The sequence below is a fragment of the Kogia breviceps genome, chromosome 9 (genome assembly GCF_026419965.1).
Source record: "Kogia breviceps isolate mKogBre1 chromosome 9, mKogBre1 haplotype 1, whole genome shotgun sequence".
In the NCBI taxonomy this organism is placed as follows: Eukaryota; Metazoa; Chordata; class Mammalia; order Artiodactyla; family Physeteridae; genus Kogia; species Kogia breviceps.
This window is the reverse complement of record NC_081318.1, coordinates 7,421,959-7,438,848: the sequence shown is the minus strand read 5'-3', so window position 1 is coordinate 7,438,848 and position 16,890 is coordinate 7,421,959. Positions and strand designations below refer to the sequence as shown.

The window sequence follows — 16,890 nt, the reverse complement described above, 5'->3', positions numbered from 1 at the left end:
TAAAAGTAAAAAATATTTAAAAAGCAGGCTTATCCTAAGTATCAAATTTTTTAAGAGTAAATGTAATGTAACTGAAATACAACAATATTTTTTCATAAGTAGATGTCTGTACCCAGTTCTCCAGATCTAAAATAATAGACATCAAATTCTAAAAGCCACAAAGAAGTAAAAAAACACTTCTCCATCAATAAGCATACCTGAGAAAACAAACTGTTGACAGGGAAATAATTTAAGAAAAAACTGTATTACCTAATCTAATATGTCATCAATCATTAAAACTTACCGTTATTTTATGTACTTCTAAGAAAGGAAAAAATGCTGCAAATTGACTCATCATCAATTTTAAGACATGCCTATTTCAGACATTTCAAAGTTTTCTTAGGATCGATGAAATATGGTTTATCAAAACCAGCGAGGGCTTCCCTGGTGGCGCAGTGGTTAAGAATCCGCCTGTGAATGCAGAGGCCACGGGTTCGAGCCCTGGTCCAGGAAGATCCCACATGCCACAGAGCAATTTAGCCCATGAGCCACAACTACTGAGGCCTGTGCCCTAGAGCCCATGCGCCACAACTACTGAGGCTGCGTACTGCAACTACTGAAGCCCGCGCGCCTAGAGCCCATGCTCCGCAATAAGAGAAGCCACTGCGATGAGAAGCCCGCGAACTGCAACGAAGAGTAGACCCCACTCGTAGCAATGAGAGAAAGCCCGCGCGCAGCAATGAAGACCCAACGCAAAGACAAAATAAATAAACTGATTTAAAAAAGGATATTCCACAAAGAAAGAACCCATAAATAACCATACCCCAAAAAAAGGAAAAGGAAATAAAAACTAATGTAAGGATTTCCAAACTTCACTTGATGATCTAATTATTAAGAGCCACTGAACATAATAAAATTGTAGGCATATAAAATATCGATGGTTCATTAAAGTTTATGCCAAAAGGATTGACTTTTTTTTTTTTTTTTTTTTTTTTTTTTTTTGCAGTACATGGGCCTCTCACTGTTGTGGCCTCTCCCGTTGCGGAGCTCAGGCTCCGGACGCGCCCGCTCAGCGGCCATGGCTCACGGGCCCAGCCGCTCGGCAGCATGTGGGATCTTCCCAGACTGGGGCACGAACCGTGTCCCCTGCATCGGCAGGCGGACTCGCAACCACTGCGCCACCAGGGAAGCCCTAGGATTTACTCTTATTCATAAAATAGAATTGTTACTCTACATGACAACAAAGTTCACTACTAAGATGAACAAGATGCATATCAAAATTGACAGTGCTAATAAAGATGACAGATGAGTTTACATCACCTCATCATCTCATGTATTATACTAGAAGACAACAGGGAAGAAAGAAGGTGCTAACTTAGCAGCAAAGAGCCAATCAAAGAAAAGTTCAGAGAGAACAGAGTACTTAAGAAACAAGGCAGGGCTTCCCTTGTGGTGCAGTGGTTAAGAATCCACCTGCCAGGGCTTCCCTGGTGGCGCAGTGGTTGAGAGTCCGCCTGCCGATGCAGGGGACGCGGGTTCGTGCCCCAGTCCGGGAAGATCGCACATGCCGCGGAGCGGCTGGGCCCGTGAGCCATGGCCACTGAGCCTGCGCGTCCGGAGCCTGTGCTCCGCAATGGGAGAGGCCACAACAGTGAGAGGCCCGCGTATCGCAAAAAAAAAAAAAAAAAAAAAAAAAAAGAATCCACCTGCCAGTGCAGGGGACATGGGTTCAAGCCCTGGTCCGGGAAGATCCCACATGCCGCGGAGCATCTAAACCCGTGCGCCACAACTTCAAGCCTGTGCTCTAGAGCCCGTGAGCTGCAACTACTGAAGCCCACGCGCCTAGAGCCCGTGCTCCACAACAAGAGAAGCCACCGCAATGAGAAGCCCGCGCACCACAACGAAGAGTAGCCTCCACTCACCACAACTAGAGAAAGCCTGCGTGCAGCAATGAAGACCTAACGCAGCCAAAAATAAAATAAATAAATAAATCTATTTTTGAAAAAAAGAAACAAGGGAAAGGAAGCTGACATTCATGGGGGAAGAGAATTTTCAATAAAAAAATTTTTAAGATAGTAATTATAAAGACATGAAGTTTCTGAAGTCTATATCTAAATATGGAGACTAATTTAAAACAAGGATAGGTCTAAGTCTTAAGGGGCCTTTGAACAAGGTATTGGTTAAAAATAGAATTTCAGAAAGATAATTCTGATAAACAGAATGGACTGGCTAAGGCTGACGGGAGGACACGGCAACTACATCACGTGTGAGGTGCCTACCGCTTCTCAGCCTTTTGGCTAAGATCAAATGTCAAGTGTGAGGTGCCTTAGGCTGGCCCATGATCCACAGGGAGGAATACGCCTGCAAAAGGCCGTGACACACACACGGAACTGTCAAGTAGGAACAGGCAGGAAACAGGAAGAAAAGGGAAATTTTTCAAATTATTCCTACATAACAAATTTAGGATAACTGCAGAGCTCTTAAAGATAATAGTACCTTAGACAAACAAGGAAAAGGGAAACTGAGAGAAAAAGTGCATATGGGTTATAAAATGAAAATTTAGATGTTAATGTATTTATTGCTCTATTCAGGGTCAAGCTTATATACACCTAATGAGTCTAGCTGCCATCACACCTCACCTGCACTAATCCCATTTAAACTGGGAGAGTTAATTATTTTGGACACAAGCCAAAATTAAATTGCAACTGGCTATTCTGTCTTCCCAATTATAGCCATATAACCTTTGCACCTCAAAATATATCCTAGCCATAATAAAGACAGCTTGCCTGACCTAGCTTTCGTCACCAGCAAAACCCACGGATGATTCATAATATTTACTGACACCTTTGGAGGGGGAGATAAATAAGGAGTTTGGGGTTAACATATACACATTACTATATACAAAATAAACAACAAGGACCTACTGTATAGCACAAGGAACTATAGTCAATATCTTGTAATAACCTATAATGGAAAAGAATCTGAAACAATCACTTTGCTGTACACCTGAAACTAACACAACAGTATAAATTGACTATACTTCAATTTTTTAAAATGGTTTAAAAAAAAGAAGTAAAATCTATTGACAACTTTAAACACTATATGCTTTCAGAATTTCAGTCTGTGAAAATATGAACCCTCCCAGAAGCTCCTGCAACATGATTCTCAAACAAAATGTTTTTGAATAAAACCTTAAATGCACAAAAATACAATGGCAAAAGAGAACCTGAAGTTTGCCTTTAAGCCTCCACTGCAAAATTTTTAAGGGCAAAGTTACTGAAGACATTAGAAACATCTATTTATTTAAAAATCTAGCAGGTAATTCTCTAAAGTAGGCTCACCAAGGACTTCCATCAACACTGTAATAGCCCTATTATTTTATATACCAACTAAGTAATAAAACTATGTATGTTTAATTTAACAACACAAATCAAGAATGCATACTCAAATTTCTCTTTTGTTCCATCCTCCTTCATCCTACTTCTATAAAGAATTAAATACTAGCATTTCATTATAAAAGCTATTGTGCCAGTGTTATCTGTGGAAAAATGCTTAACCTTGCCCTGAGAGTATTTCACAGTGTACATTATCATTTAATAACATGCTGCCTAAAATTGTTTTAAATAATACATTCTCAATTAACAAAACCTCGAAGTCAGACCGAGATTACAGGATACTGACTAACATCTTCAAGGATAAGAACTATAAGCTTCATCGTTGAAATATATTTTTAATCCCAGGTATGGCTTTCGCTTAATACTTTTCCTTTGGAGAATATTTTAACTAGAAAGGACTAAGAAAAGAGCAACATCAACACTGAAAAGGCTTAAAAATACATATATTAATTGGTTTAAAAAATTACTCTAAGTACTCCCATTTCGATAGCTATTTTTACTTATACTATCTTAACTCACCTTGACAAGAAAATTATCTATGCTTTTTTATTTAAAAGAAGTGATTACCAAATAAGAAGACACATTATTTACATACCATGAAATTCTGCTGTAGAGGAGACCAAGAATACATTATGGGTACTGAAGCAACTGCATTCAGAGTCTTTAACGGGATGACTTGTGTTGGAAAATCCAAGTCACTGGTCACCGAACACTAGAACAGAAAAAATAAAATTGACTCTTAAGAATAAAAGGACAACCTGAAGCTGTAGGCATCATATTATAAAGAGATGCTGCCTACTTACAGCATTTTGAAAAAGAAATTTCTTTACTGAGACGATAAGTTCATAAAAACCAAAAAGGATTCTCTCCTCTCTTTTACTTAGTGATAGAAAAAGCTTCAGATTTTGCAAATTTTCAAAACCTTCCAACCCTTTCCATACTTACCAGTATCAATAAGAATCAAATATTATATTTAGGTTGGCCTCAGATTAACTGCTCCTTGCTTTCACTATAAATTTTCTACCTCACTGCTTAATTTCATTTATATCTCATCCACATGGAATAATAATTTTATATATATATATATATGTACACACACCAAATATGCCACTTAAGTCTTACTTAATAAGAATATAGAAACTTGTTAGGTTAACCTTTCTTACCTTTACCTTCCCTTTTTAAAAACCCAAGTGTCATTTGCTGATATTATCAGATGATACACAAATATTAAAGGTAACAGACCTGAATTTCAATCACAACGAAATGGATTCAAATCAATTCTGCAAAAGTGTAATCTCTAAATTATTAACAATAATAGCTAATGTTATTAAGCACTTTCTATGTGCTAGGCACTATTTTAAACACTTACATGTCTTATATTTAGTCCTCATTACAGCGCTGTATGATGGGGACTATTCTTAGCGCTCATTTTACAGGTGAGAAAACTAAGATAGAGAAAGGATACATAACTGGCCCAAAGTCATATACACTGTTAGGGCTAGAATTTAAACCCAGAAAGTCTGACTCTGGAGCCCCTGCTCTTACCCACTACACATATTGTCACGATACCACATTTCTATACATTTCTAATACCGGTTAAGTCAATATATTTCCCTCAAATACCATATTTCATCCAATCTACGATGACATCAATTTCAAAGCACACCATTATCTTCTGTATCATTAAGAAAATAATGTTGCCAATTAAACTATAACACAATGCTTTCTTATCATAGTGATTCTAAGATGCATGCCAGTTTCAGATGTTAAAATGTTAAAAAGTTAGCATCTTTGACTTGATGAAATACGGTAAAGATCTGTGCTCAAATACCACAGCACTTTCCATCCTGTCTAGGAATCCAGCTTTTCTTAAAAGAGTACCATTACCCAATTATCAGGTCTCCAGAGCCTTCTCAAAAATACCCTGGACACATAATCCATGAAAATAGAGCAAAAAGAAGTAGAATTGAAGTAGTAAAATGAAACCCAAAAAAGTCATGTCTATACAACACACATAATTATTAAATGTTTCATTTTTATTTAAGAGGACTTAAAAATCGCGGGTCTAGATTTGGTGAAATCAGAGTGGAAGTCTTTGGCATCCAGGCCCACCTGGCCCTCAGCGTTTCCTCAGGCCAGGGGGATAATCTTCCAATAGTCACAGTCACCGCAGAACAAAAATCGTTCCTTCCTCAGTGGAAGTGAAGGTTTAAAGATAGAGTAGTTAGGAAGAACTGTGACAGTGATTAATCCATTAATTTGCTTTCCAAAAGGGCAAAGATTAAAGATAATACTAGAAAGCTCATAGCTCAAGTAAATAAGAAGGTGTGAACAGTTTACTAAAACTCCAGAACCCGCAATCTTCCCCTGTTTCCTTCTTTGGCCTCTGATGCAATTCCTCATCCATCCGTCCCATAATAACAGCAGTTAACATTTATTGAGCACGTACTATGTTGCAGGCACTGTGCTAAGTGCTTTATATACATTTTCTTAACCACTTCTCATCTTAGCCTTTGTCATCACGATTTCACAAAATGAGGAGGAGACTGAGGTTCAGAGGGGTTACATAACTTGCCTAGTCAGAAAGGTAGTAAATTACCAAGCCAGGACGGAAGCCTAGGTCTGATTCCAACACCCACAAGCTTCATGCCGATGCTCTATTCTCACCCCGAGATGCCCGTGCAGTGGGTGCTGTGCAAGAGGGACACCCAACGGCGTCACAGGGCATCTCCTCCCCCAGCATCTGCCTCCTGTCCTATTCCTACCACATCTTCATTCCTTCTTCTTAAGTTACTTAACCAGGTCGCTCTGGGGCAAGGGGTGGTTATAACTACGGAATAAATGCTATACACTACCCAGTGATTTTAAATACAAAATAATTTCATTTCTTGCAAAACAATTAAATTGGAGTTTTTGATTTTTGTTTTACACATGGTGGAGGTAAATTAATTCTGTGATTTTAATTCTGAAGACTGGCCCCCTTTAAAGCCTGGGGGACGAGGGGGAGCGGCTGCTTCTCCAACTCTGACTTATTCACCTGCTTTAATATCTAAATCCAAGGTCACACTTACGGGAGGACTGCTGAATATCCTATTCAACTGCCAGACAGGAGGAACGCTGGCTCTGCCCCACCTGTTTGCTCTAGTGACAGAGAAAATGCTCTGAGTCTACTGAACGAGGTCAGCTGACTTTTCCGTTAACAGAAAGAACTTAGAGAAGCACAGAAGTAAATAAGACAGCAAGGCCTGCAGCGCTAAGTACTATCTCCAACACCACACCTGCCATACCCCCATGACCCATCACCTCAATTCTGAGTCATAAAAGTGTCACCAAGGGGCTTGGAAATAAGCTCTCAAAGCGGCTGTGGCAGAGTGTGATTTTACCTCTGTCTCGCAACAATACTCAGCACAGTGTCTCAAAAAAGAGTAGGCACTCAAAAAATGTTTCTGGAGTGAACCGACTGCATTTGCTGATTCTTCCCTAATGGAGACTTCTACTTCAATTTCTTTTTAAAGCTAAGAGAACACCTATTTAGCAAATTGAAGGTCTATACCCACCTCATTATCTAGGTAGTATCTCTGGAAACCTACCCCATTCTTTAACTATTAACCTTAACTAATAACCATATCCCTTTCACTTATGAAATAATATTCAAATGCAAAAGCATTTGCTGGTAAAACAAGTTTGGGAGTTCTTATTTATTGACTTACAGGAAAATTACTCAAAAACCCCAGTTACTTACCAGTAACTTTTTTTCTTTGAAAATGTATCATCCTTGACACTTTATATTATTGTCTCATATCACTCAGAGCACTGAATTGGATTTTGACCTCATGGGTCTCCACAGCATTTTACCTGATCAGAGTCACATGTCTTGGACTCAGGAACTCACTAGGAGACCAATATCAACAAATTAAATTCTCTAATTCTAGTTCCAACTTGAGGTTCACACAAGGAAGTTGTTGTAGGCAATCCATCATTGATGGTAAAGAAAGAAAACAACTATATTAGTTACCAAGGATGCTACATTTTCAGAGAAACACAGCTTACGGGTAAGTAACCAGGTTCCTCTGAGGATGGATAGACTTACATCAACCAGCTGGTACAATAGGCGACTGTGTGGCTGGACCACTGGGAGCTGGAGAGGGAAGTCAAGCCAACAATAGTAGTTGGAGGAGTACACAACCAAACTGAGACTCTTGGCAGAAGGCTGGTTCCAAGTAAAAACTGTGTTATGGAAAATCGTAGAGGGAAGAGCAGGTGAATGGCCTGCAGGGAAGGGAAAGAAATTAACACACCCTACTATGTGCCAAGCACTGTGCTAGAGACTTTACCAAAGTTAACTTCTTTAAAATGCACCACTACCCTAGGAGCTAGGTATGGCTCCCCATCTTACAGTGGGACATCCCATAGGGCAACAGTCATAGCCATCCGGTCTCTCAACAATCTTCAACATTAGAAGGGTTAAGTCCAACTTCCATATAGTAGGGGGAAAAAATACACTCAGTTAGCCAAATTAAAAATATTCTTAGATCCTGGTTGGTCCATTTAATTCAAGCCAGAGACACAATGAACTGGTGATGTTGTCTAATATCCTTTAGTTTTTCCGAGTAAAAACAATAAGGAACTGTCTCACATCTAAGGTGTATGCAAGAAAGCATTAGCTGCCACCCAACTCTAGGGAAAAGCTGAGGATGATTTCTGAAACTACCCATATTCTTCAAGATTTGAGTAGAGAAAAGATGACACACCAAGTTTTAAATTAGCTAGACCTTCTGGTGAAAATGATAGTGTACATAACTTAATTTCAGCCTGCTTTTATGTGACGTTAGGTACTGAAGAAAAAACTGGAGTGAGGTTAAGTATCAGGTCTGGGTCAAGAAAAGCTCATAGTAGAAGTGAGTTCCTAACAAGGTTTACAAGGATGATTAGAAGGGTGGTTAAAGGAGATGGTCAGAAATAAAACATCCTGATCAGATCTTGACAGACACATTTAATTAAAGCAGCTAATCAAGGGCGCTGGAGCTAAGGAATACAAGAGTGTTTCATGCCAGACTGTAAATTATTTCCATTTCTGCTGCTGGATATGTATGTTGCAGAGCTGTCCGGACTGAGGGGAACCTCCATCAGCAACACGAGGCTCCTGCCCTGAGGTCACTTAAGAACAACAGAAAGATGCCACCCTATAAGCATCAGTCTGGCACTTCTTCCGGGGTGGGGCAGGGGTGGGGGGCATATACAGCATTTCACACAGAACAGGTAACATATGAAGGTGAAGTACAATTTCAGGAAGTTTGGACCCTTAAAGCTCTTCCCTGCATCCTAGCTTCAGAAGCCTGAGCCCGAGTAAAGAGGTCATAAACCTATAAACCTAGTTAATAGAGTAACTATTAAAAACCCAATGCAGTCTGGGTCTGAAGGGGGGTGTTAGGGTAAATCATCTCCTCATAATCTGCAGTTTTGCTAAAATACTGGAGATCAGAAACAGAACAGTAGTCACAGGACATAAGTTGGCAAAAGTACAAAAACACCCAACACAGCATGTAAAGCACGTAACCAGAGCCACGTTTGTCCATGACATGCCAACTCAAGAACCTAATGCAATAATAGTCTTGCGAATGGCAAATAAGACCATTTCTATCATTGAAAAACAAAAAAAGTAAACAAAAACTAAGAAGCAGAACAAAGAATAAAGTCATGGTTTCCATCAGCTGTGGAAGCACAGCCGTTGTGAAGCCTCGCTCCCGTGAGTGGGCGTGGGGCTGAAGGCCACAGAGCAGCAGAGCCATCGGCTAAGGTAAAAAGGCAGGATGGCCACCGGACCGTAGTCTCAGAAGCGTGAAGCCCTTGCTCAGGTGCTAAACCTGCTCCACGACCACCAATCAGACAGGCCAATTCTGCTGATCTTTGCAAAACAGATTTATAACCGCTCCCCAATTGCTCACAGATTGATCATTTAGTGAATTGTGCTGAAACAACAAAGCCAAATAGAAAAAAAATTGAAAACGAAATTCCCCACTCACTCTTTACACCAAAGGAAATTCCGAATAGGTTAAATGATGTTAAAATATAAAAATGAAAACTGGAAGGAAAGATGGATAATTTATAATCTTGAAGTGTAGAAGGGCTTTGTAAGCCTTAAAGAAACACAGAAATCAAAAGAAGAAATCCTAATTTGACTACATAAACATTTACAACTTCTGTATAACCAAAACATACCAGAAATAACATGAAAATGGGGGTGGGGGGAATCTGCAGAACAGATGATTAAAAACTAGTATTTATAATATACAAAAAGTCCTTAAAATCATAAGAAAAAGTTCAACCCAATTTTAAAAGACCCAAGACCATAGCAGCCAACTCATAAAAGAAATATAAACAAACAATAGGTACTTAAAATTAACTTCACTGATTAACGAAAGGAGAGCAAATTACAATAATGTTTTACCTATCACACTGACAAAGATTAACATTTTATGTTGCGAATATAGATAAACAGACACCACTATAAACAGTTGGTGAGAGTGTAAATGTAAAACTTTTGGGGGGCAATCTGGTAACAGCTATTAAAAATTTAAATATGCATATCCTCTTGACCTAGCAATACTGTTTCTAGAAACTTTTCCTACAAAACTACTCAAAAGATGCAAAGATGTGTATGAAGGATATTCACTGAAATGCTAACTGCAAAGGGAAAAAATAAAAACCGAAATGTTCATCAATTATGAATAAGGCAATTAATTATGGTAAATCCACAGGACCAAGCACTGTGCATTGCTGAAGATACTAAAGACCTGGACAGATGTAAAGCGATGGCCCCAAAAGGCAGGCATGTTTTATCTGGGAATAACTTTAAAAAATAAAATATATATTATCATTATAATTAACATGTTATAGAAAAAGAAATCTGAGAGGATAAAAGTCACAGGGCTTGGATGACAGGGCCTTTTGCTCCTGGTTTCATATATTTCTGTTTTATTTGAATTTTTACAGTTAATATTTTACAATGACCTTTTAATTGAAGAAAAAGATACAAAACAACAGTTTCATTAACCCAGCAGATATTCACGTTAGCTATGATTAAAAGTGCCTCATCGGTTGCCAAGGTAGCTCATGAAATCTGCCCGACACTCTCAAAATGGTACTCAAATAATATTCTTTTACAAAATCCAGTAAGAGAAGATAAAACAGAATCCTAAGCAGTGGATATAAGTCAATCCAAATTATCAAGCTAAATTGTGATCGTAGTTCTAGGTCTAATAAAATTTTCTTATTTCTTCAGAGCAATGAACAATTTTTAACATTGCAGACTAGATAAGCATTTCTTTGGGTTTGGGTTCATTCTGTTTGTTTTCAAAACAGCCGTCAAAATTTGGTTTTGCATTTTGAGGACAGACTTGATCTTTGTAATGGTCAATTTAACAATGAATTTTAAAACACAAACTGTATACACAGTGTTCTTGGAGAAAAACAGCAAATTAAACACAACTTCTGGTTTATTTAGTAGCGCAAAATAAACGTGACATTTTTGAAAAGTTCAGTTTTTAAACTTAAGATATATAATCTTAAAGTTAAAATATAAACTCAAACATCATAAGTGTATGATATATCTTTAATACATGATAATAATATATAAACTCAAACAACAGAAGTGATCTTTCTTTTCTTTAAATGGCCTTTTTGGAAAAGCATAAAATGCTTACATTAGCTTCCTTTCAAAAGCAAAGGAACACCTCCTTATGGTCATTTAAGTAATATTCCACCTATTTCGGCCGAAAGAAAGCCAGAAAGGAAGCAAAGGCTGCCGTGACGTGAAAAAGCGACACGCGCAGGAAGGACTGGCAGAGTCAACACAAGATTCACCGACAGGTGGTTCAGAGAGACAAAGGGCAGCAGAAAGCAACTAAGCCACCAGCTTCCTGAGGAGCCAGGAAAGGATGGATATGCTCAGACTGAGAGAGAAGACACACCCTTGGGAGAACCACTCATCTATGTCTAAGACATGAGAAAAATGACCCAGCTCCCTGCCACATCTGCTCAAACGCTGCGCAGGACGCATTGGTCCTATAATCCTGAAGTTCACAAAGAAAAGAAAGCACGTTACTGTGTTGAAAGTTGGGAGTATATTTAAGTAAAGAGCACTCACTACACGTTGGGTGCACCAGCATGTTATTTTTTCTTTGTGTATAGTAACTAAATTTCTATTTACAATTAACTGAGGAAAGTGCAGTACCACATCAATAAATAATGCAATCAAGTGTTTACAGGTAAACAAGACAATGTTTTTCTTCTCCTTCAACAAAAATAAGCCCGAAAGAACTTACCCATTCTGCGTCATGAAAGAAGCCTCCCACCCGGCCCCCGAAAAAAATTCATTGGCAAATATCAAATGATAGATGATGAACTTAAAATTTTAAGACATCAATAGGAAGAGCAAACCTGTACGTACTGGAAAGTCCAAAAGACTTTTAATTCTTCATGAATGTGAGGACTAGGAGGTCCTTCTGATGCTGCTTTTTGTATGCTAAACATTCTGAAGGAGCCCCACTTTTCTTACCCTTTTCATTAGTAAACAAGACACAGAATTCTTACAAGAACATTACATTCTCCTGGGAATCTAAAAATGCATATTGACAGGATATTTTTAAATTATTAAACCAATCACACCATTTGCCCAGAAGACAGACATCATTTGAGCAAGCCTCCCTTTCACAGTCATAATACATACAAGTAATAAAAATCTTAATATGAAGAATCAATGAAAGGGAAAAGTGCCTTGTCGTTTTCAGCAAGAAATGGAAAACGTACAAAAAGAAATGCACTAGTAAGAACTGCAAGAGTAACTCCTAAACCAGCTTCTTCATCAAAACTGGAAAAACAGACACATTAAAGAACATGATTACCAATGTGCAGACTTACAGAAGATAAAGTTCTTTACTGACTGATGAGACAAAGTAACGAATGTCACCTAGAAATAATTTTCTGACAAACAGCCACATATTACGGCAATACGGCATACATCCCTTGGCCTGTATGTATCGTTTCATAACATTTTTAAGCTGAATGCTCCTTAAAAAGATAAACTGAAGAGCAAAGGAAATATATGCAACATATATTACAGTCACTGTCTTCAAGAAGTCAGAAGTATTTTTAAAAAGAGAAAATAGACACACACTCTGTATTAAGATCCTATGGGCAACACGGCTTAGGTTCTGTAACCTCAACACCAAAAAATAAGTACCCACAAGTCTCCTCAAAGCATGCATTAAGGAAACAACAGACTAAAGATGTGGTCTCCAGGTCGACTGCAGGGCTCCTTGATCTCAAGTCAGAATCTACAGCAGTCACTTCATTAGATCAGAAAGTAAACTTGTCAGACTTTCTTTACTAAAATAACCTAGATAAAATTGGTCATTTAAAAACTGAGCTTATCCCCTTCTACAAGTACAGAAGGGAATAAAGTAAAAGACTTGAGTGAATGACTGAAAATTGTCATTGAATTGTCGTCATGCTCAAAGGATTTAAACTGAAGACAGCACTTATAAAGGATCAGCTTATAAAAATAAAGACTTAATTAAAACAGTGTTACAACAGCACTTCCAAATGTTGAAAGCCATGGACTTTCTAGGTGTTCGGGTCAGCAGCGCAGTCCCAAATTCTGCCAAGCCTACAAGCCCATTACTAGGAAAGTCGTTGCAAAACAGGCCAACTTATTTATCCTCCTGCTTCTGACCTAGTTGACTCCAACTTTTAAAGCATATAAAAGAAACTGATATATTGCTGGAAATGCTCAAACTGAAGAAAAAATAACAGGGATATAGTCTCATCTTTTTAAAGTAAGGAGACTAGACAGAGATCATTAAAGTCCTTTCCAGTCCTAAAATTCTATTATTTATTGTGATAACACCAAAAAGCTTATCACAAACTGTATAAACCTTCAGCTTCCCAAAGTCAGTGATGATGGTTTTAAAGGGGCTGGGGGCTAGGAGGAGTAAAAGACCAATCACAGAATCAGTAATTAAGAGTGGCTCAAAAACAAACAGTGCTTTGACCAGAGTTCCATGCAACAAAACCTAAATTCCTGACGCGAGGGGTTACTTTCCTCCTTTTCCCCTCCTGTTTTGTGAAAATGTTTTTTCTCAACCTGCATAGGGTACTGAGTTTAGAAAAACACTTGTTTCATTAAAATGCTAATTTCTTCTTACAATTTCTCTCATGAACTCAATAAAAAGTTAGGTATCTTTACATTCAATGACTTTTATCTCTACTTGACACAATTAAAAGCAAAAGTCAATTAGTAAATACTCATGTGAATAAACTGTACTCTTAAATTTAACACCAAAAATGGTATCATGAGCAATTCAGGTTGTACATAAATAATGAACTTTAATAATTTCTTAATGTGTCTGAGCAAAGTGTACTCTTCCAGGCCCACATCAGATCATTAGAGCAAGGAAACTGACTTTAATTCTTCTAAGGCTCAGTTTCCTCACCTGGGAATAAAAAAGTGGTAATACAACCATCACGAAGACAAAATGAGGTGGAGTAGTACCCAGTGCAGTGCCAGAAATCATTACTGATGTTAACTTTTATTATAAATGTAGGTTGGGCTTTCAACAGCATTTTGAGATTTGAAATGGGCGGCAAAATTAAGTATTCCATGTGTTCCTACTTTATTTTTCCAAATTTCTAAAATGTATCCCTCTGGAGAGGAAAAAACAAGGTTTCTTTTTCCTTCACTTCAAAACTTCCAAAAGGTCACTTTCAAAAGAATTAGAGGCTCCATCCTGATCCCTTCTGAGAACACTGTGACTGGCATAGAAAAGAACCCCTTTCACCCTTAGCATATTAATTAGTCATTTACCTCTAATGTGTAGGTCCTGACCTGTTGCAGATGACTGGAAGGTGTTAATAACATATAATACATATTTATACAACTGTAAGTCAGAGCTTAAAGAGCTATCAACTGACAAAATGCATAAATAACTAAGAATCATCCCAAGCCATATGTGTCACCATCAAGACCTCCACACCATCACTGAAATCACCTCTAGGACCATGTCTGTAGCACAGACTGAGCTACTATATAATAGCACTGACCAGTCTCTGAAGCCAGTGCGTCACACAATCTCAACAGGTCTCATAAGACAGCAAATTAGTGCTTGATTATTACAATATCGTATAAAAAATGACTGCTCATTGAAAACATTACTTTAGAACAAATTCCATTGTTTAGATGCCTTCCATGTTTAGACACCCAGGTCAACAATCATCTATTACATGGTATAATCTAAATTTCAAATCACTTTCTTCCCTCTTTTTGCGTCCATGCCCGTTCAAATAGCATTCCGTATCATATGCCATGTCTTCCTGCATAAAACAGGTACTTAAACAGAAATGCTTTAACCAAAATCCTACTGATTGGTTCTATACTGTGTAAGTTTCTGCCATTTTTCTTTTCATCTTGTGCCACTATGATTTAATGTGTTATCTCATTATAAAATCTACCATAGATTTATTGCCTTCCTTTGAAAACAGTATTTTTTGGAGTGATTAAGATCTACCTCATTCGTTCAAAAAATTCTATCAAAAAAGGAAATTCTGACCTCTCAACCCCAAATTTAAAAATTCTTATAGAGAGAGCCTTAGAATTTGGACAAAATGTATAATAAGAAGCTTGTTTACTCCAAGTATGGATGAAAAAGAACCATTTCTTACAGCATGGCTAATTCATAGGAAGGGGGAGGAAAAAAGAACTGTGCATCAGAAAGCCTTGCTCTAACTTGTGATCTGATGAGGACATTCGAGAGTATTTAAAGTTCTTTTTTAATGAACAGTCTTATAAAAATCTAGGAATCAGTTGCACATTAAAGAGAAATAACAATAAAACAAGGGACATCCGAGGTCAATGGCCTCCTCGCGATAACCAACCAACAAAAGCAAAAACCAAAATGCACTGATAACTCATACAGCGCGTGAGTTCACCAACCTCCCTGGTCCCGCGCAATGAGCTCACAGAAGTCAGGATGTGCACAGGCTGGATCCTTCGCTGTTTCCATTCTTGGTTTAAGATTTCTGTTCTTTCCAAAATTTTCTGACGATTGGAACTAAACATACTCTTTAAAAAAATGAAGGAGAGGAGAAAAGAAATTGTTCATTGTTAGAAAATTTGTAACATCTCTAATGAAGGTTAAAATTGAGTGATTCCTCAAAAGTATCAGGGACATTCCTTCAAAAGCATATGGATTTTACACTAAACTGTGGTTTCCCACGTTCAAATAATACAAAAACACCACATCTGTTATTTTACTGAGTAGAAGGGGAATAGGAAATTATTTCCATCTTTTCTTTGTTAACTTTGTATATATCTATATTTTTTTTTAAATCACAATGACTTTACGAACACAGTACCATGAAACACGTTCCTTTATATTTGGGTCCTGGGTCTCCACATACAGTACAAAGCTACACCGAAAAGATGGTGATTTCCAAGTAGACTGAACAACCATTAGATTAAAATCTTTCCACTTCACTAATGTGCATGGTACAATTTTTATGTTAATTAAGACAGACCAAGGACCTTAACTTCCAAGTTTTCATTTATCTTACAGTAAATAAGACCATTTACCCTTTCAAATTAAAACTTATCTTTAGGGGGTAAACCATCCTTAACTGTACCCGCATTTTCACAGAAGACGGAGGATACCTTGACTTCGTCAGCTCGCCTGAACCTCTTGAGCTGCCGCAGGCGCATGTACTCTGACTTTACACGCTTCCGCCAACACACTGGTCCCTTCTCAGATTTCTTCCCAGTCTGGCCCATGATTATTCTAAAAGCAATGGTTTCATATTAAAATCACTAATCTAACCAGCCTGAATATGACCACTTGTGTTTTAATCCCCAGCAAACTAACAATCAACAAAAGAAATGACACATAATTACGCTGTTGATATTTGCAAGAAGGGTCCTCATTTGTTCTGCATGGTGAAGTCCTTAAAAGCATATCATTCCAAGTATAAATTTTTATTTAATACAACTTTTAAAAGACATTTTTATTTACAAAGATACTCCACTCCTAAACTGCAGTCATCCTACAGAAATGTGACCCATTACAGGACTTAAGTATATACAGTAACGAGCTGTGAGATCCACACTTGTGGAGTGAAAAAAAAAATGTAGATATATTCTAAGTTTTTTCATCATTAAATTAGTTGCTACAGGCATAAATGAATGACTGAAAAAGATAAATCTGAAAAAGTAAAATCTACATACAGCACCAAAGGTAGAAAATAGAGAGTACAATATGTGATAACTGTACAAATTAAAGGATCCCCCTGCACGCACTTTCAACCATGCTTCTCACCTCCAACACTGTGATGAAAGTCTGTGTTTCTGCCTTGTGCCACCTTTCCTCCCCTGGAGGCTCCTCTGCTAGCCAGAGGAAGAGGAAGGCAGGGACCCCTCCCGCCCCATCTGTGGCTGCAGAGGCTCTGGAAGCTGGTTATGTGCAGCGTG

At 38.0% G+C, this 16,890-nt stretch overlaps 1 protein-coding gene across 4 annotated transcripts in view; it reads right to left on the bottom strand.

Moving 5' to 3' along the window:
• The window catches only part of EZH2 (enhancer of zeste 2 polycomb repressive complex 2 subunit), a 39,150-nt gene extending 22,950 nt beyond the window's left edge, over positions 1 to 16,200 (bottom strand). The window contains exons 1-4 of one of the 4 annotated variants that reach the window (XM_067041934.1): positions 16,081 to 16,169; positions 15,364 to 15,492; positions 7,465 to 7,643; positions 3,970 to 4,086 (exon numbers count right to left, since the gene is read on the bottom strand). In XM_067041934.1, the coding sequence (XP_066898035.1) occupies positions 3,970 to 4,086; positions 7,465 to 7,643; positions 15,364 to 15,433 (366 nt within the window). In that variant the 5' untranslated portion in view covers positions 15,434 to 15,492; positions 16,081 to 16,169. Of the gene's footprint in view, positions 1 to 3,969; positions 4,087 to 7,464; positions 7,644 to 15,363; positions 15,493 to 16,080 lie in introns of all 4 variants that reach the window. The other 3 variants (XM_067041935.1, XM_059074278.2, XM_059074276.2) reach the window with 3 other exon arrangements.
• Positions 16,201 to 16,890: the final 690 nt, after the last annotated feature.